At 43.3% G+C, this 20,383-nt stretch overlaps 2 protein-coding genes across 6 annotated transcripts; one reads left to right on the top strand and one right to left on the bottom strand.

Moving 5' to 3' along the window:
- Positions 1-738: 738 nt before the first annotated feature.
- RMDN3 (regulator of microtubule dynamics 3) lies at positions 739-13,740 on the top strand. 4 transcript variants are annotated; one of them, XR_014946888.1, is made up of 13 exons: positions 739-994; positions 1,131-1,329; positions 1,595-1,741; positions 2,385-2,652; positions 2,917-3,019; positions 3,265-3,325; positions 7,872-7,944; positions 8,568-8,643; positions 9,098-9,175; positions 9,767-9,865; positions 10,485-10,538; positions 10,872-10,952; positions 11,294-13,740. XR_014946888.1 is itself a non-coding variant. In XM_015863246.3 (12 exons), exons 1-12 carry the CDS (start codon positions 802-804, stop codon positions 11,345-11,347), a joined length of 1,413 nt encoding a protein of 470 aa, XP_015718732.1. In that variant the 5' UTR covers positions 745-801; the 3' UTR covers positions 11,348-13,740. The 4 variants fall into 4 exon arrangements, 1 of the variants encoding a protein (XP_015718732.1); XR_014946887.1 differs by lacking the exon at positions 7,872-7,944 and having other exon boundaries at positions 741-994; positions 9,065-9,175; XM_015863246.3 differs by lacking the exon at positions 7,872-7,944 and having other exon boundaries at positions 745-994.
- Positions 13,741-15,260: 1,520 nt separating this feature from the next.
- Positions 15,261-20,322, bottom strand: RAD51 (RAD51 recombinase). Of its 2 annotated transcripts, none has more exons than XM_015863296.2 (10): positions 20,193-20,322; positions 19,816-19,915; positions 18,995-19,132; positions 18,608-18,725; positions 18,220-18,311; positions 17,753-17,847; positions 17,011-17,124; positions 16,670-16,799; positions 16,305-16,426; positions 15,261-16,013 (listed from the first exon to the last, which is right to left on the bottom strand). In XM_015863296.2, the coding sequence occupies exons 2-10, from the start codon at positions 19,900-19,902 to the stop codon at positions 15,890-15,892; spliced, it is 1,020 nt and encodes a 339-aa protein (XP_015718782.1). In that variant the 5' UTR covers positions 19,903-19,915; positions 20,193-20,322; the 3' UTR covers positions 15,261-15,889. The 2 variants fall into 2 exon arrangements, with proteins under 2 accessions (XP_015718782.1, XP_015718781.1); XM_015863295.3 differs by having other exon boundaries at positions 20,198-20,322.
- Between the last annotated feature and the right edge of the window lie 61 nt (positions 20,323-20,383).

Genomic DNA, 20,383 nt, shown 5'->3' with positions numbered 1-20,383 from the left:
TGCTCAGTTTGGCTCTTTATAAAGGGAGGAGGGGTGATAAAAGAGAGGTAAAAGAAAACAGAGCCTGCACACGATGTTTTGGTATCAGATTTCCCATTAAGAAATCAAAATCTGGGAGAGCAGCCCAAGTGCTTTACACAGCAATGGCGTGAGAGCAAGCTATAAAGCACACTGCAATGTGTCTCAGTGGCTCCATTCATCATTGAGAAGCAGTTATTGCTCCTTGGCATGGCTCTGAGCTGTCTGCTTAAAGTCAGACCTTTAGGGCATGTTTTGAACCCCAGAGCTCTCTGGTTGGTAGACCAAGTCATCTTCAAGCACCTCTGCAGGGGGGATGAGGAGCCCACGATGCACTGAAAGGTTTGATATAGCAATAACATTGTGCTTAATGCAAAACTGATGCATATAAAAGCGATTGCTTTGTAGAAAGAGCAAAGCAGCTCGAGCAGAACCTATTATTTCTGGGAGTTATTTCCTTCAAAAAAGCTTGTTTTTATCACTTTCATTAAATCTCAGTGCACGACAGGCAGGAACAATATAGCTGCAACACGGCGTGTGTCTCTGATACCATCTTTAATATCTTCAGGGCTGCTTTGGGTTGTACCTGATAAGCAGGCGAAGAGATTCAGCTCCCTGCCTCCATACCCACGTCATGGGCCGCACAGAGAAGCGTTCACTATACACACAGCGGCGCAGGATTAGACATAAACACAGCCTTACCCAACTCCCCGTCGTGAAATGATGATGTAGAGTGTAACGTGATCATTCGGGACGTCATCACTGCGCCGCCCTGTGGGCAGCATGGCGAGGCCCGGGCCTGGTCGCCTGGCTCTGGGCCTGGCGTTGGGAGCGGCGGGACTAGGCCTCAGCCTCGGCCTGTTGTGGGCATGGAGGCGGCGGAGGAGGCGGCGGGGCCGGGGGGCGGCTGTGGAGCGGGCCGGAGGAACGGCGGTACGAGGGGACGGCGAGGAGGCTGCGGGGAGACGGAGGCAGGGTAAGAGCGGGTAGCAGGGGGTTATATTCAAGCTTAAACTTGATCCCTTCTGTTTTCTGAACACAAAACTGAAGCCCTTTCCCGTTTACATCTGATAAGCCTTTTTTTTTTTTTTTCCTGCTTTGTTTTCTCAAAGCTTTGCCCAGAAAGGCGGCTCCTGTAGAGGCAGGAGGAGATTACGCTGTGTACACACCGCTGTTAACACAAGGAGAGCAGGTGGATGTGCTGGAACGCTTGGATTTCGTGCTGACCAACATCTCAGAGCTGAGGAAGGAGGTGGAGGAGCTACAGAACAGCCTGCAGCACCTGGCTGCTGACATTGTGGGGGAAGTCAGGTGAGTCCATTCAGTGTCTGTTACATAGAAAGCAGAAAAGGTGGGAAAAAAACCATCTCTTTAGTTTCTGCTGCCATTACATCTTGGCAGTGAGATTGTGTTGAAGCAAGATCAAGTGCCAGCTCCTGCTCTTTGGTCACAGCAACGTCATGCATGGCTATAAGCTTGTGTTAGAAATAGTGCAGCCAGCATGAGCAGGAGGTGATCACCATGGAAGCAGAACAGCACAGTATCAAGTGCTCATTTCTTTTTGCCTTTCTTACAGGTCCCATCTGGAAGAAACCCAGAGAGCAACACGCCGAAGGCGGTTCCCATTCTATAGAGAAAGAAGTGATTCCACAGGGTCCAGTTCAATTTATTTCACTGCTAATTCAGGAGCAACCAACACAGATGATGGAGAAAGTGAAGGCGGGTAAGGCAGGCACTGTGTTGGTGGTCTTGAAGGTGCTTGATGAAGCCTGATAAAGCCCACTGATAATCTGAACAACAGAACACAGATCAAAGCAAACACATACACAGATGTAAAACCTCTGAGGGTTTGGACTAATAGAAGATGTGAGAGTTGGGAGCATCGGTGGTATATTATGGGTGATAGGAGCTTTTGATCCATTTTATTTATTGTATAGAGATAAGATTTCCTTACAATAAAAAATATATCCTAGAACAAAGGACACGGATATGTGGGAAAACGGGCTTTGGAGGCAATGATGAGTGAAGGTTTACATTTACCCTCTACCAGAGAGGGAAATGCTTGAGCAAAAGGGATGGTTCTTGGAAACACGAAGCTTTGATAGCCAAATGTGTTTTGTTATCTGCATGTGGTTACATGAGTGTGACTGCTTTCCTTAGATACAGAGCCTGCTCTCATATCTCTGCCTCCAGACAAAGGCAGCTTCACACACAGAGCACAGGGCTGTGCCTTGGAGAACAGTGAAACATTCAGCCAGGACAAAGCTGAGCTGTAGTTACTCATTACCCTCCAGGCTGTGATGGCTTTTCATCATAGCATCTCCACCAACTCATTTTCCAATATGTTGGGTTTTCATTTCTGAAAGGTACACCACGGCCAATGCTGAGTCTGATTATGACCGAGAGTCTGAGAAGGAGAGTGAAGAAGGGGAGGATGAAGTGAGCTGTGAAACAGTGAGAACAGCAAGGCGGGATTCCCTGGATCTCGTTAACGAGGATGAAACACGTTTAATGCTCGATTCCTCACTGGATGAAGGACTGGGCCAGCTGCTGCAGCAAGCAGACCACTTGCACAATGGAGATGAGCAGGAAAAGAGAGAGGGATTCCAGCTGCTGCTGAATAATAAACTGGCGGTAAACGTTGCCTTTTTGTATTTTCCAGCAGTGATTTATGACTTAGTTAAATAGATGGGAAAGAAGAAATCACGTTTCTTTGCAGGGTCCAGTCCTATGCATTTTAGTACCCAGCACTGAAATGTAACAACAGCTGGTTCAGGCATGCCTGTCCCTGGCACTGTCACCCTCTTTTGGTGCTTTCTTAAGCCAGTAAAGGCAGCTTGTCAGGTTATCAGCCTTTTAAAAGCAAAACTTATATTACTTCTTATGTTTCTACTGTAGTATGCAGACCAGGGAGACTTTCTTTGGCGCCTGGCCCGAGCACACAGTGACATGTATGATATCATAGAAGACACAGATGAGAAGAAATCATATGCATCTGATGGTAAGGAGTTGTATGTTCTAAGCAAGGGAATGGGCATTTAATTCCTACCTGACAAGGGGCTCTGATCACAGAAACCCCTCCTGCAGCCTCTGCTACGACCAAAACCTCATCGCTGATAGCCCAGTATGTTTTTGAGCAAAGTGTTATTACACTAACAAATATACAGCTTTTCATGCCATTCTGTTATTGTACTCTAACAACTTTAAAGAAAGAAACTGAAGAGTGACTGAGTTTCTTATTGGCAGGGAAAGAAGAACTGGAGATCGCCTTTCAGAAATGGGATCAAAGTGCTGAGTGTCATCAGTGGTATGTTTTGTTGCAGTTATAAACATTGCTTTGCTTTGCTTTTGCCTCTTTAATTATGAGTTTCTCTGTGACAAGATGAAGTTCTCAGGTCATATAAAGGCTTCTGTGCATCTGCATCCATCGAGACAGACTGGTGGTGGTAGTGAAGGATGCTCTTCTATGCAGGAATACTATGGGTTTTAGGTGAATTAGTACAATGAGCTCTATTAAATTTAGCTCTAATGGAAATTCAGCTAAAACTGCTTTGTCTTGGTCTGCTTATAGGAAATGAAAAGGGGAAATGAATGAAAATTTGCTTTAGAAGCTTTCCAGGTAATTCTAAAGCTTCTCTTTCAGAAAGTGGAGGATGATTTACTTAGCAGCTGGTTTTTGGGCCCCCCCATCTGCACCTTTTGGCACAGAAACTCCATCAGCACCACCTGGTTATTGCACAGACCCTGGGAAAATGTGTATTTGAGCATCCTGGGTGTAGCACAGATGCTTGCTTTAAGTTCTCCAGCTGCTAGGATTTCAGTATGGAGGCAGGGAAGCATTAAGGTACACAAGGACAAGGAGGATGCAGAGCTGTTGGAGCAGGCCTAGAGGAGGCCATGACTGACATTTAAAATAGAGCAAAAGTGAAATGAATTAGAAGCTGTTGAGGAAACAGAACATCTGCCAGTCAACAACCATGCTCTTCTCAGATGAGTAATTTGATGGTTGGCCTCAATGATCTTGGAGGTCTTTTCCAGCCTTGGTGATTCTTTGCATCTTTGATTTGGAAGTCAGGTTGGACTGAGCCTTGGGAGCTGAGCACACTTCTGTGTTCTCTGTACCTGTGTTAGAGCCTGTGCTTTCCTCTTTCCTGAACAGTTAATTTCTGAATAAAGACAATTCTTGTCTTTTTGGACCTGTCCTATTTCCAAACAGGAGGAAGGCTTCTGCACATCAGAATCTTGCTGTTAATTATGTTGAACAGCTGCAGAGAGGGCTGATGGGGAAGGGAAACTGCAGAGCAGCATGTGGGAGGCCTGGGATTTATTGGAAATGAATATGTAACTACCTTTTTCAGTCACAGGAATAATTATTTGCTGTCGTGAATAGAACAGGAAATTACTCCCTTTCCACCTCTGTCTGGGTCATGGGATGGTTGCAAGCTGTTTTAATTACAGCCTCTCCTTACATTGATTAATTTTACTGTGGCAAAAAATGTATTGCTAATGAAATGATGCTTCATACATCCAAAGATGAATATATATATGAAAAATGTGAGATAAATCCCAAGAAACAGTGTAGTTTGATTTCCCTTTGCTTGAGTAATGAGTAATGCTTAGAATTGAGTAAAGCTTATAATTACTTTCAGTTCCCCACACCGTCTGCTTAGGAAAATGGGGGGGAGAAAGTATATAATGATGTCTTCCCTTAAGTTTGCAGTCCTTAACCCCTGCAGGCAGGAACACAGAATTGAGTTTGCTGATAGATTATGGCCCTTGATGGACCTGTCTTCTGTCTGCGCAATCTTTTTTTAATCACTTCCCATTCCACACCATCCACTGGTACAGATTCCATGTGTTCTTCCCTGCTGTGACACAAACCATCCCCTGCCTTATTGGCTTTAAGCTTGTTAAGCAGGACAGAATGTGCTCTGCATCCAGTCTAATCATGATTGGAAGTGAAGCTTATTTTTCCTCCCAGGTATTCTTAGTTCCTTCATAACATTTCTATATTGTCCTCTTTTGAGGGCTTGAGTCCAGCCTATCAGAGTAGGTTACTGCTACCATATCCATTGCTTCCCTTTCTTGGCTGCTGGTCTTCTCCATTTAAGAAGCTCTTAGGCACACAAAGTGACATTTGGGCACAAGTTCTAAGAAATGAGGTCTTAACAGTTACCTTCACCTGTGCTCCCTCAGCTGACTCGTCACTTGCCTCAGGTGGTCAATCAGAGGTTCAGGCTGTTATCAACAGTTTCCCATACACAACTTGTTAATGACCACAGATATCTGAATATGGGGTATCTTCTTCAACGTTTAGTCTTCATTTAACACTGTTTCCTCCCAGCCTGCCAGCCTTCAGTCTCAGTGACCTATGCTTTTGCCGGGTGATTTGTGTTTGTTTTTTTTTTTGTTTGGGGTTTTTGTTTTGTTTTTGGTTTTTTTTCCTTATTATTTTCCAATAAATTCCTGTGTCTCAAGCCCAGGTTGTTCAAAGTTTGATCTTCTACTTCTCCTATGTAAAGCCAGAAGTATTGCTTCTTACTCTGACAGTCGCAGACCTGTCAGGGTATGAATGTTGCTTGTTAAAGAAAGTGTAGAATAGGTAAGGTATATAAATTAACCATATCAACAGATAGCAGAGAATCTCTGTGAGATTAAACTCTGTGTTGAAGTACACAGAAAATACGTATTGACACAGATTGTCACACATAAGCCTGTAAATTACGTGATAAGAATGTGCCTGTGTTCCAGAGCACTGAAAACAGAGAAACAAGTCTGGCATCAGTAGAATAGGGCTCAAGGTATATTAACAGCAAAACCACTGTATGGTCATTATCATGAAGTACTGAGATTGAATGTCCTTGTACAGGAAAATGGGAAAGACTTCAGTAAGCAATAATAACTTCAAAAGAAATAGAATGACTATGGAAAAGTTTGAGTGCCAGGAAGAGTGTAGCAGTGAAGTACTTGTAGATAGTTCAGAGCTTGTTTAAAGGCTGTTCTGGTGGTTTAGTGTGAATATAGGCTAGTCATTAATAAGTATAGAAGAAGCCTTTAATCGTGGTACTTTTAAAGTTTCCTTCAGACATCAGAAGAGACAATGGAAACTGCAAGATGACATCCTGCAGAGTCCTGTGCAGTAGAATAGCTCAAACTAAAGCTAAACCAAAACTGGCTTTAGAAAGTTGTAGAAGAGTGTCATTATATGGAATAAAGAGTATTTGTACATAGTCATCTGGCTATGAATGCCTACAGTTCATGGGAAATCAAGGTTGCTAGTGCTAGTTTTGGATATTTTTTAGAGTATTGGATATTTTATATAAAATGAGCTTGCAATCCCCACAGGGTCTGCACAATGTTTGAAGGTCTTTGGCATATATATGTAAAGAGGCACCAGCAGACTTCACTAGTGAGTCTTTGAAAGTGTTTGAAGAGATAAGAGCTGTATTTGGGTTGGCAAGGTACTCTGGCCATGATGCTCTTGTTGCTGGGCTGTGTACTTTGTGCTTAGAGGCCAAAAGTCCTGCTTTCAAATGGGAGTCAGCCAGAGTGCAGCACTGAAAATGAAGCTCCATCAAAGCTACGTGTTCTGAGCTTGGGGGTTTTAGCAAGAAAAACAGGCAGGCTCTCATCTGGTGGTGTCTTCTCTGCTACAGCATAGAGTTTATGTTCTAATGAATGGGGAAATCCTTAATGAGCTGAGAGTTCTATGGGAACTTGTGGTTTGACCTTAATGAGAAGTCTGGTTAATAATTAGTCCAGCAAGTCTCATAATGCAGGGTTTAACTAACTGCTCAGACATCAATCCTCGTAGTTTCCAAATGCTCACAAAAGGTGAAATCCCCTGCCTGAACTCATTATTCTTAATCTATCCTATTACTGTTAGTCTTCATGCAGCTTGGTAGTGCCTCTTGTGCCATTTCATCCAAAGACCTAATACTGAAGAACAGGCCAAACTAAGCAAGCAGAAGAGAGAAAAGCATGAAGCCATCCTGGTGCTGCAGAGAGGGAGAGGAAGGGAGGCTAAAGACCTCAAGAAATCTCAGGTCAGCAGAGTTTCATATGCGGAAACCACCACCATGCCTTGGATCTTGAGGCGCAGATAGGAAAGGAAGGTTCATTCTAAGGCTGCTCTTCTTGGGACTGCAATGAAAGACGAGTTCATAGAATAATAGAATGTCTTAGGTGAGATGGGACCTTAACAAATCATCTAGTTCCAGCCCCCCTGCCATGGACAAGGTTACCACTTGCAAGGTCAGGTTGTCCATGGCCCCATCCAGCCTGGCTAGGAATGGATCAACCACAGCTTCTTTGTTCAACCTGTTCCAGTTCAGGCACCTCTTGTTTTATTTCTTACCCTTTGTTTCATGACAGATCTGCTCTTGACGGCTTATTTTACTAACATTTCAATGGGCTGCTGAAAAAAAAAAAAGATACTATCTTTATTTTTGCTTGACAAACGAGTATTGCACCACTTGATGTTGGTATGGTGGTTGTCGGAGAGGTCAGGCTAGACTCCCTTTATCCCATTGGATTTATAGGAACAGGCTTGTAAGGCTTGCCCTGAGGAAGGGAGGGAGTGGTATAAAGGAATATTATACAGAATTTTAGCCCATTTGAAAAAGAAGGGCTGTTTCCAGAACTTAATGCTGTGTAGTGCGATCTGAAACCTGACCCAGTTGTATATAATGAACGTATCCAGAAGACTTAAATAATATGGCTGGAGGAACCATATTCAGCTGGGACCTTGGAGGGTATCACGAGGAGACAGAGGGTCCGGCAGCATGAGCAGGGCTGAGGATATGGCAAAAGAAGTCACAAAGGAGGTGTAATTGCATCTTTCTTCTTTTCAGCTTTAATTGTGAGCCTCTGAACAAGTTTCAGGGAAGAGCAGTGTGGGGAGCTGAGATGGGAGAGTGTAAATCTGTAGGTAATCAAGCTTCCTTTGCTTTCACTGCTCACAAAATAGCTACTTTTGCTAGGGTCAGATTGTAGAGTCTCTTACTAGAGAAAACTAAATTGGCTTGAGCTTGCAGCATTCAAACCATGTTATTTTGTTTCCCAAATGCGGTGGCTGCTCAGGCTGCAAGACATAGGTAGGTTGTAACATTTTCCTTCCCAGTAGGCATCCTAGCCTAGCTGGGATAGCTCTTGTGCTATAGATTTGCTGTTGTGTACGGGGGATGGCTGTGCATCTTAGAGCTAATTAGAGCTTTTTGCAATTCTGGCTCCTGCTGTACTAGGATTTGCTCTTCAGCACTCTGTATTTTCACACTTCATTGCTGAGTGGAGAGATTTAGGGTGTAGAAATACACTGGATGACTTTCTATGGTCAGTGTAATGAACAAAAGCTGCTCCTGCTCAATTGCTGACACCCTCAGAACTATTGCCTTCCCATGCACTAAGTGCTTGCTGCATATGATGTCCCCTCCATGTCAAAGGTGTGAAGCTTAAACATGCTCGTATCATGAGAAGGAAGATGGATGCAGAATATAGATGTATATTTAAAACTGCCCGTTTAGTTTCACATAGGTGTCTTCTTCTTGCAGGTATGCCATTCTCTGTGGGCAGCTAGCAGAACATGAGAGCATCCAGAAGCGCATTCAAACTGCGTATATCTTTAAGGTGAGTGGAAGGAGCACGCTGGCTTCTGTGTGCATTGAACAATACTTTAGTAGTAGGGTAAGTTAGGAAGACAAGCTCCAGCTCTTAGCATAGGAGCTGTGTGTCTCAAAGGGATGCCTTGCAAAGGTGCTGCAGAACTGGCCACATAAGATTAGTAAGTTGGCAGCTGTTTGTATAACCACTGATTTGGTTATGTCAAGGTTAGGAAAAGGAGGTAAAGTGAAGGGCAGCTTCTTTTTTTGTGTGTAGTATTTTATTTATTGTTGTTTTTTCCTGATAAGATGCTGATTTGGGGTTCACCAAAACATTTTAGAGAATTTGGAATCTTTTGGTCGCTGTAGTTTTCCTGATCACTGACAAACTGTGGCCTTATTCCTTTCCTCTTTCCATACATGCTCATCTGCTCTTGGCTTCTAACAAGAACATAATGTGTGTTGGTGATGATTTTCCATAGGAACACATTGATAAAGCGATTGCACTGAAACCCGAGGACCCAAAGTCTTACTACCTGTTGGGCAGGTGGTGTTACCAGGTAAAACAGTTTGTTAATACTGAGTACTTATTTCTTCCTTGTTTGAATGAAAGCTAGGTGGATTAAAAGCAAAGTGGATTGAAGCCTTAACCAATGAACACAAGTTTGGGGTTCCAGCCTTCATGTTTTAGTCTCTGCAGGTGGCATGGGAGGTGACATGGCAAAGAATGGGCTAAGAAGAGCACTAGCTGCAGGCAACTGCTTGCCCTGCTTTACTCAGTACAAACAAACCACCTTTAAACCTTTAAGCACACATGGATGTGTTCAAGGACATTTTGGAGCTGCCATGTGCTTTCAGACCATCTGCACAACTGCACTGCTGTGATAGTGAGTTGTAGAGACAAATCTTGTATTTAACATTATGCATATGGCAGCTGATGGATGAAACTGCAGGAGGTGACTAGCAGTGTAGGACAAAGGAAAGCAAATCAGGTTTAAATCTGTAGCTAGTTTTAGGTGTTTGACCAGAATCTGCTGGTACTACCATGACTTTTGGCTGTCTCCCAGGTGCCTGAAGCAGCAACGAGAAACTAGATAATTCACTGTCTTTGCATATGTGGGTTTAATGGTTTCATCTTACTGTCTCTGCAGGTTTCCCATCTGGGATGGCTTGAAAAAAAGACTGCTTCTGCTTTGTTTGAAACCCCTCCTACAGCCACTGTACAGGATGCACTGCAAAACTTCTTAAAGGTACTGAAATCTGACAAACAGTGGAATCACTAACCTGACAAATACAATCACAAGCATGACATTTGGGTACTTGTTTTCTGCTTAAGTTCATCACTCTCCAAGTGCTTTTTGATATCTCTCTGTTGACTGGAACCTGTGGAGGAAAAAACTGTTATCAGCACAAAGTTAGGAACCTCTATTGTAGAACAGCCAGATGGAAGAGCGTGATTTACAAGAGCTCAGAACTAGATCCAGCTAGTAGATTGCAGCTTTGGATTACAAGCCAAGCTAGGTCTAAAACCAGACAACAGAATTAAGAAGAGGAACACTGTCTGCATTGAGCTCTCTGTGCTTGCTCTGATACCTGGGTTCTGATGTCTTGGTTGCATGCACTGTGAAATTTGAATATAGATAGGACACAGTGCAGCAAAGGGTTTGCTTGCAGTGGAACAGGGGAAGTATGAGGGCTTTTACTAACCCAACCAGGCTAGCCTGTGAAAAGTGAAGTATGAATGTGAAAAAGTGGGGCAAGTGAATCTAATGAAGAGATGCAGAAATCAGGAACAGCTTTCAAACTGGCCTTTGCATATCCTTGCGTTTGGTTTTCTCTGCCTGACCCTTTCCAACTCTGCTGTTTTAGGTCGAGGAGCTGAGCCCGGGGTTTTCCAAAGCAGTAAGAGTGTACATTGCCAAGGTAACCTGTCAGTTTATTGAGGTTGTTCTGCTTGAGAAGTTCATGATGAAACATATGAAACCTCAGAGACCTGTAAAGATGAGATGTTACAGTGTGAAGGTTTTCTAATGAAAGCTGTGCAAGTGGAAATAAGAATAGTGGAAGATGCTGAAAAAGATCTCCTTGTCCAAAATGCATATTAAAAGCCTGAAACTCCACCATGGAAATGCCTAAGGAAGAAATAATCCTTTTTAAATCAGTTGTCAAGTTACAAAATTGCTGTTACTTTCTGCTCCCTGTTTTATCTCTTATTCCTCCTGTTTAACTCCCCTCGCGTTGTCATTTTTCCTTCAGTGCTACAAGGACCTGGGGAACAACTCCGCAGCTCTTCTCTGGATCAATCTTGCTTCAGAACTGCCAGTTAACACTAAAGAGGTATAGGATTATTTTCCAAGAAAGAAATGAAACTAAAACTCATTTCGTGTTGTGTGCATTTGACCCTTCAAATCAAACATAGATTCATAGTAAAATCTTCTCAATTTTCTAAAATCCCAGCTTTCAAATCTGCTGTTCTGTTTTTCAGTTCTTTCAAAAGGAAACATAAGAGAAACTCTCTTTGAGAGTTTTAATAGGCTGTTGAGAGACGAATATGAAAAGAGAAGCATTAGGAGGAAAAACATAAGGTTTAGGGTATACTTCAAACCTGGTGTGGGATTGGAGAAGAAAAGGGAAATGGTCTTTTAATTATATCCAATTAGCCTATGTTGTATTTCCAGGATTCAGAAACTGAGAGAGAGCTTGAGGAGATGCGATCGATCTTGGAAGAATAAAGGCAGAAGAGCTCATTCCACTCAACACCGCACAGACAGTAAAACTCCACTGAAAGGGGTTTTATGATCCTGACAGGTTTGATTGCACAGCATAGATAAGCCAGAGGAGCTGCCGGGAGGACACACTCAGCAGTAACATCAGCTATTCCAGGAAAGCATCTCGGTGGGATTTAATAAGATAAAATGTTGTGTTACTTCCCTACTGAGAGCACAGAGTATGTTTGCTTTTAAAATTCCTTTTAAAAAAAAAAGCCAAATAGTCACAAAAATCGACCAGATATAAGCATGTAGGAGTATATATGCATATATATACATGTATGTATATGATACCTGAATTTCAGGTCTGCTTGCTGAGAAACTTCCCGGGGAAGTCCTCAGCAAATATTTTTCTCTCATTTGACTGTTTTCCTTTGTAAAACACACTTGTTGAATCAGTTGGAGTAACTGATTGCATCTTCGCATAGTCGTCCTGCTGAGAGAAATGTGAGAGTTGATGGGCATTATAAGGCTGATTTTTTAGCACCCTGATGCACTGCAGGCCATGGGAGTTCCTCGTTTCCCTCAGCCTCTTGTTTCAAATGGGCACTGACGCAATGGCTTGAGGAGAGGCCACCCTAAAAAAGGACTATACTGACTTCAGGTAAGTGAGTTGCCAGTCCTTTCCTTCCTTGCTGTGAGAAAACTGATGTCCAAAACACAGTCCTGCTGGTCCTGTCTGGTTATACCTAAACTACCTTCCTGGTTTTCTATTGAGGAGAAACCAGCACTGCTCCTTACAGTGAGAAAACACTGAGGGACCAAGAAGATGTCTTTCACAAGATCTTCATTTTTAAGAGGTCATCAGAACAACAAGTAATGAGGTTTTCAACTTCAGGACTTTCTGCTGGTGACTTTACTCACATGAGAGCAAAAACTTGATGTGTCCCTCCAAACTATGCAGCTTTGGTTTAGATATAACAGCTTAGCACGTGTTTATCAGTGTAACACTGGTTACAGGAACAGAAATATTCCATGGCAGAGCTGACACTTTGATGAATATTCCTCCAGTTCTTGTTGACAAATGCATTGGCACTGAGAAAATGGAGTTGGCAGCTTCTGGGTAACAAACAAATTAAACTTTGCTGTATGCTGACAAAAAGGGTGAAAAGCAAAAACAGTGTTCAGAAATCTCCCAAAGGTGAGTGAGGCTTCATAGCACGTTTCAGCTTCTCCCCATTGATGTTACTTTCATAAAGTAGATGTGTAACTCACAGACTTCCCAGCTTAGACATTTGACTCTTTTTAGCTATTTTTATGTTGGCCTAATTGGAACTCTTTATTGTTCTGATTTGCTTGAGACTATAAATATTATTCTTACCAATGGAGAACTGAATTCTACCAGGCTGAATTGATTGAATCTTTGCCAAAAGGTACCAAAAGTCCACAGCTTTTCTTACTTGCAGGCCTTCACCTGTTGTCTAACTCGTCACCATTAGAGGTGGTTTTGAATTAGGTATTTTCTGGAGGTAGTTCACGTGTTGTGTTTTCCAAGGTGTAATTTCTCCTTATTTTTCCATTTCTTTCTTGCTTAATATCTGTTCCCATACAGTGAGCAACCATAAGTTTGAGGGAAGAAAATGCTCATTTGTTTTTCTGTTCATCTTTTGCTTAGGCTCCCTCACTGCGTTAGGTTTCAGTGTTTCGCATTGTGTCCCATGTATGTTTAGTGGGGTGATGTTGTAAATCTCCTTAGCTTTAAAAGAGTCTTTAGCTTTAAGGGTCCCCTTAGCTTTAAAAGTGCCTTCTTTAATTTGGCACATACTCTGCAGATTAATCCCTAAGTACAATGTACTTAGTCTCAAAGATGCCTGCACTGTACGCTCACAGAAATTGGGTTTTCATAGTAGAAGACTCATGTTTTTCTAGGCTGATTGCTGCCTTTGGAAACACACCTCCCTGTGGCTGAACTATGAAACTGAAGAATAACTGAAGCTGCTTAATTTATCCTCACTCTGCTGGTCTGTTTGAGATAAGGTATTTGTAATCAAAGAAGGCAATCCTGCTTCAAGTTTCCTGTGTCAGCTGTCTTGCTTGTTGTGTTGCTACATAGACAAGTGAAGAAACTTGATAGTTAGGAGGAGGTCTTACAAAGTATTGTGGTGTTTGTATGTGTGGTGGTGTGCTGGAATATTATGGGAAGGTAACATGTAAAACTGTTGTTTATATATCACTGATTATATATATAAATGTGTTTATTTAAACAGCGTGGGTTACACCTCTAGCACATTTTGTATGTAAATACCATGAATGCAGCTTATGTTTCTACATTGCACCAAAGTAATACAGCCACACACTGTGGTGAGCAGCATGCTCCAGGTGAGGTTGTCTCAATAAATGTGAGTGATGAGCTGTGACCAAGCATAAGTATTGTGTGCTCTGCTTTCAAGGCCTGAAGCCCATAACCATAGCCATAAACAAGGGGCTTTCAGGCTGTGCTTAGCATTGCTTTTGGGCCTTTAAGACTTCCTGACATCCTTTATCTTATTGTGTTGCAAATTACCTTGCAGAGAGTGAATGATAGCACCAGCTGTACTTCAGCATTCCTTAAAACTCACTGACCTGATTTTGGGTCTGTTGTCCATCGCAGCATCTGTGGTAGGTAGCACTGGTGTGAAGCAGACTTGGAAATACCCACATGCTCTGAGATGCTGTCAAAAGGATGGCATTGGTGGCTTTATGGCTGCCTCTGAGGGGGCTGAGCCTCTCTTTTCCCCCCAGGAGTCCACTATGGACTGGGGGGGGAAGAACAAGGGCAGAACCACCCCAGTGGGACACATGGACATGGGGTTATGGTGAAGCTCCAGGGGTGGGGGTGAGGAGGGAGCAGGGTCCCAGGGGGGCTGTGGGTGGGCAAAATGCCACGTTAAGACGTTCCCCTGAAGCCTGATACCTGGATTAAGAACCAGGACGTGCAGTGCAGGATTTGGGATATAGAAAGCAGCTCTCCAAAGCTAATCTTCTCATGCTTGAGCGAGACAGCGATGAAGTGTGCAGCACATAGACCAGTTTTCTCTGTGCCATCCATGCTTTAAGTTTTCCCTGAAAATAAAGGCTGAAACAATGAGTGGTTCAGAGCAACGCATGCATTTCTGTACAGGCTTCACTAATAAATCCCTCCTCACCTCTAGGTGTGGGTTCAAACAGAGCAAAAATTGGCTGGCTGGATGCAAGCCAGATGGTTGTGCAAACACACTATAGGAGCAAGCAGTTTTTGCATGCTGAGTGTTGGATGAACAGAGGGAACTTCAGGTCACCTCAGCCATTCAGAGACTGAAAAGAATATAATGGTTTTGTTATACTGTACAGCACTGACACTGGAGGACTGTGACCATGTCAGCCTACAACAAACCACTGCCAGGTGGCAGCCACCAGCAGCACATAGTAGAGTACAGGCAAGGACAGGGTTTTACAGTTGGTCAGAGCTTCATCTGTACACAGGGCAAGTGTGAGCAGCTGCACATCTGTACAGCATGTCTCAGAAAAGGAAATCATAGAACCACCAAGGTTGGAAAAGACCTAAAAGATCATCCAAGTCCAACCGTTCACCTGTTAGCAATAGCTCCCACTAAACCATGTCCCTCAACACAACATCCAGTCATTCCTTGAACACCCCCAGGGTGGGTGACTCCACCACCTCCCTGTGCAGTCCATTCCAGTGCCTGACCACCCTTTCTGAGAAGTAATATTTCCTAATGTCCAGCCTGAACCTCCCCTGCCGCAGCTTGAAACCATTCCCTCTAGTCCTAATGACGTGCTTCGTAAACACTCCACACTCAGAGTCACTGAAGATCTACCCATCTTCTCCCTACCTGCCTGCAAAGAGTGCCTCAGTCTGAGTTAGCACCTGGCTAAATCCCAGACACCCACAACGTCATTGCTATTTTCACGGTCTTTTTATTAAAAAGCATATTTCCACAGAGAAGAAATGCCATACGAAAAAAAAAAAAGGACGTTATTGCAAAGTAAACCAGCAGTTCCCAAAAAGCAGCATATTGCAGAATTCAGAACATGATTAACAAAAAGAATAGGGCTCGATGATAACCTCAATCACAGCCACATTCACACATTCTTTTTGTGGAATGCTATTCTGCTTTATTTTGTAATTAATTATTAAGGCAACCCGTTACGTTCTCAAGCCACCGCTTTTCTTACCTGACTTACTACAAACTATTGCCACACATTTTTGGATCACTGTGCTACGTCCACCTGTAGAATTCAACAGGAGCAACAGCTGTGAGGAGAACTTCAAGCACGTGGTCCTTTGAAAATATGCTCAAGAAACCACATTAACTTAACACGTGACTAAAGCCCAGGAGGAACAATCTCTTCCAAGCAATGCCTGCAGACGTGTCTCAAATTGGATTCACCTGATGGACATGTATGCTGAAATACAACAGAATCCTCGGCCAGCATTTGAACAGCAGCTGCATTGGGAAAGCTTCAGCCACACAAGCCCTTTCTGGCCACCCAGTCTCAGTTTATATGAGGAACGAAATGAAGTCTTCACTCTTTTGCATCCCCCACTCCATCAGCATTAATAGCAAACATTGCTTCAGCCTCAGGAAGGCAAGGAGAGTCATAAATTTTACATATTCTGGTTTCACCTCGGCCTTTTCGTAGATAGAGCCTGAAGGGGAAAAAGAAAGAAAAACAAGAGGTATAGGCTCCTTCTAGAGAGATAATCCTGATGATCATTAAATCATGGTAATCATTAAAACATTGCACTGCAACATCACATGGAATGTAGCACAGTTTGGGCTGTAAGAACTGAACCTGCTCAGTGTGGCACCTGTTCCTGCAAAGCAAACTGGAAGTGCCACCAAGAGACCAAAGAGAGACCCGGCATTAAAAAGTATGTATTCAGTGACACAAAGCCTTCCAAAATCAAACCAACAGGAGGTGATATCAGTCCTCTCACCTCGTGGTGGAAGCATGGGCTATGATATTTCCTCCAATAGGTTTCTTGGGATCTGCTGCAAACATGGCTGCTCCATCTACCTGGGCCACCACTTGGTTAGTGATCACAACAGCCACACCAAACTAGAAGGAGAAAAGCAACAAAGCAAAATCATTTTTCACCACCTGAGTAAATTAAAATAATAATAATAGGAAAAAAGGTATGCTTGTAATTCTGCTCTCCTGTCTGCAGGTCTCAATATATAACAGAACACAATATATAACACAATATACAACAGAAGCAGTGAGCAGGCAGAACGCCTTTTGTACAAGACTGCTGAGCTTCAAAAGAGAAAGAATCACCAGGGAGCACAGTTCAGCACTTACCTCATCTGCAAGTCGGAGAAGCATACGCAGGAATCTGGCCAGATGCATCTGCCTTGCTGACAGCTCACCTCTCCCAGAGTAATCTGTCCGATACAGAGCTGTTGCACTGTCCACTATCAGCAGCGCATACCTGGAGAAGTTACGTCAAGCATTCTCAGAATCATTTCCAGTGATTAATAATATGACTGTCTAAGTCAACTGCATACAGATACTCCCCCCCCTCCTCAGTTACCAGAACTGTCACTTCTACCACCACAGACTCAATATGCAGTGTTCAGATTACTATGTGTAAAAGCATAAACTGGTTTGGGAACAACAATCTTTAGATGAGGCCTCATTACCTTGATTCAGCCATCATGGCAGATGCCTGATAGAGGAGCTGGGTCTGGTGATCTGTGTTAAAGCCTCGAGCATATGCCACGTTATCCAGGACATCACTGCCAGACAAGCCATACCTACAGACAGCAGCAACAGAAACAAGCTTCATTAACAGGAGTTACTGCTACATCTCAATAACTTGACTTTATCTCATTCATTCAGGATGATACGTTGATTAGGTCAGTTTCCTCTCTAAAGAAAAGGGAACAACTCTTGTGGGTCAGCACAGAGTTTTTATTGCCTTCAAGAAACTCAGTTAACTACCTCATCCCTGACTTGTATACAAGACACGTCAGAATATTCTGAGGTAGAGGCAGGAGATGAGAAAACTGCCTTCCAACTGGTCGGGGGGGGGCTCTCTCATTTCTCAACAGAAAAAATCCATCTGCTGTTGCTATAAACTTTTTGTCAAAGAAACTAAATTTGAGGGGGATATCGAATGAAAACATCACATGTTTATGTCATGGCTAAGGAAAAACAGAAACTTTATAAATTGCAGCTAATGAAGTGGTCTAAATGGCATCTAGGTAGGCAGAGTAATAGAAGCCAGAAGGCAGGAAGGGGCTTATGCTTAAGGTTAGTTCTTACTTTAACAGACCAATGGATTTTAAGAGCCTGGCTGATTTTAGTTAAGCTGCCTTACCATGAGGAAATGCATTTCCTTCTTCACCTAATGGTTGTTAACCCCCAGCCATAAGTACAGACCTTTCAGCCACAGCAAGAAGACGTTCTGGACGGAAGGTGCCTTCAGTGTCGATGTACATGGCTTTTCCTTCCCCACCTCCTCGGTCAATGGGAAGCTAAAGGAAGAGCACATTCATGAATATGAAATCAATACCAAGTAATCCAGTTACTGCTTTATGCCTTCAGCTGATGTTCACACCATAAGTAATGTACCGAGCTACGGTGATTTAAGTCATATTTGTCTGGGAAAAGTGACAAGACAGATTCTTGTCTTCAGTCTCTCTGCAAGAGGACAGGAGCTCAGCTTGAAGCACCTCTCTGTGCTTAAGACATATGATTACAACACAAAGCTAATGTCCGTTCATGGGGTCAAAATATTAAGGCCAAAAAAAAAAAAAGCTACCAAACGTAAGTCAAATATAGGCAAAAAAGATAACAAATTTAACGTGTTGTCTGAATACTTGATATTAATAACATAGATAACTCACTTGACAGGTTACTGCCAAAGTATGGCACAGCTGTGTTTTTCCAGTACGAAACTCCCCAAATAATTCAGTTATGGACCCTGTTTCTATTCCTCCTAGGTGGAAAAAAAAGACAAAGATTGTCACATACCTCCAATAAAGACTGCAAACACAAAGCTTTAATTCCACACAAATTGAGCTTAACACTAACTTTGGCTGAAAGTTTTAAAGCTAACTGGAAAAAACTGCTTTTTATATTGAGGTTTGCTCATCATGGAGATGAGAAGTTGAGCTAAGTTTATTTTTAAGGATGCTGAAGAGCTGAAGTGACTTAATTATGCTTTACAGATTACAAGTGGGAACAGGGAGATGACTTTGAAAGTGAATCGATAAATAGAACCCAAGTCATTACCCTGAAGAAGTTTATCAAGTTCTTTGGACCCAGTGGTGATCTGGATGATTTCAGACCTCCGCTGATGGAATTCCGTCGCTGTGGTAAAACCCATCGGAACCAGTTTAGCTGCTTCAGCCTAAAGAAAACCAAATTAAGCAGTGCAAGGAAGGTTCATCCCGTTCACTTATCCCTCTAGTACTATGAGGCTCAGGTGCCACCTGAAGTACCGCACTTCAGAGGGTTATAACAGCCAAGCCATGCCATTCTGTGATTCTGTAATAGGCTTTATTACTCTTCTCAGTCTATCATTAATGGAGACCTTCCAAAATCACTGGAATACTTTAAACCAGCAGAAATAAACCTCCTTGACTTTCTCATCTTAAAGTTTTAGCTTAACATCCTTACCAAGATTTTATCAGCTTTGGCTTCACTGATGCCTTTTATATTTAACAGCTCCTTCTTGGGTGCATGTGCAACAGATTCAACAGTGTGATATCCAGCTTCTTCTAATTTCTTCACATCATTTGCATTTATACCACATTGCTGAAAGAGAGGAAAAAGAGACACAAAGAGTCACAAACACCTCCAATCACTGAATACTTCTTTACAGAAAGGGTTGTTAAGCACTGGAATAGGCTCCTGAGGGAGATGGTTGAGCCACCATACCTGGATGTGTTTAAAAACTGTTTGGATGTGGTGCTCAGGGTGATTTAGTGAGGGGCTGTTGGAGTTAGGGGAGGATGGTTGGGTTGTGGTTGGACTCCATAATCTTTAAGATCTTTTCCAACTTGAGCGGTTCTATTTTTCTGTTCTACAATCCTAACTTCATTTAGATTTAAATCAAATTCTGTTATTGCAAGTCAGCACGTCCAATGTTACCACCGTAACAAACTTACAAATCACCTTTTAAATAAGAATGATTTTATTGCAACGTTTGCAAGAGCTTCTCTGTAAGTAGCACAGAAAAGCACATGTTGATTTAATAAATACTGAAGGTAACTAACAAATATCCAGGAAGATATAGAAGCATAGAATCGTTTGAGCTGGGAGTGACCTTTAAGGGTAGCTGGTCCAATAATGCAATGACCAGGGACACCTTAAGCTCCATCAGGTGTTCAGAGCCCTGTCCAGCCTGACTGTGAACGTCTCCAGGCACAGGGCAGCCCCCACCTGTCCGAGCAACCTGTGCCAGCGCCTGACTGTCCTTATCATACAAAACCTTTTACCTCTAGCCTAGATATGGGCTCTGGGCCAAAGCTCTCCTCTTCTGCAGATGTGTCCGCGCTCGCCTCGAACTGCACCTGCATGGCCATGGCTGCAGCCGCCCTAGGAGGAAAACAAGACAGCTTAGCACCACAGGATGCAATAGAAACAGGACACGGGCACAGACAGCAGCAAAGTCCCTTCCCACTGGGAGAAAAACCCTTTGTGAGCTCTCCTAGGCAGCGTCTAAAAACAAAGGCCTCGTCCGAGCTCACCAGACGGGAGGTTTGGGACGGTCCCCCTCAGGCCTGCGTCATGGCGGTGTCGCAGCGTTCCGCCACCACACGCACCGGGAAGCGGCCTAATCCCCCCTTTCTCCGGTTCTCCGAGCTCTGGCCGCCTCACCTTCACCGGGCCTTATTATAATTCAAACGTCTCTTCACGGGCTCTCCTCAACCGCCGCTCCTCCACAGGCCCGCAGCCGCCCGCCGCACCCCGCCGCCATTACCGCTCACAGCCAACACCGCTTTGGAGGAGCCCGCCACTGCGTCACGTGACGGGGGGAGAGCGCCGAGCCTTAAAGGGGCCGCA

This window comes from Coturnix japonica, chromosome 5 (genome assembly GCF_054131305.1).
Source record: "Coturnix japonica strain WE chromosome 5, WE-NBRP24, whole genome shotgun sequence".
NCBI classification, from domain to species: domain Eukaryota; kingdom Metazoa; phylum Chordata; class Aves; order Galliformes; family Phasianidae; genus Coturnix; species Coturnix japonica.
This window is presented reverse-complemented; position numbering and strand designations above follow the sequence as displayed.

Coding starts and splice junctions, on each gene's coding strand:
- RMDN3 (XM_015863246.3), top strand. CDS start 802: ATGGCGAGGCCCGGGCCTGGTCGCCTGGCTCTGGGCCTGGCGTTGGGA. Junction 9,866..10,484: donor CACTGCAAAACTTCTTAAAG/GTACTGAAATCT, acceptor CTGCTGTTTTAG/GTCGAGGAGCTGAGCCCGGG. Junction 10,539..10,871: donor TAAGAGTGTACATTGCCAAG/GTAACCTGTCAG, acceptor TTTTTCCTTCAG/TGCTACAAGGACCTGGGGAA.
- RAD51 (XM_015863296.2), bottom strand. CDS start 19,902: ATGGCCATGCAGGTGCAGTTCGAGGCGAGCGCGGACACATCTGCAGAA. Junction 16,800..17,010: donor GCCATGATGGCTGAATCAAG/GTAATGAGGCCT, acceptor TAACTTCTCCAG/GTATGCGCTGCTGATAGTGG. Junction 16,014..16,304: donor GCCCATGCTTCCACCACGAG/GTGAGAGGACTG, acceptor TTTCCCCTTCAG/GCTCTATCTACGAAAAGGCC.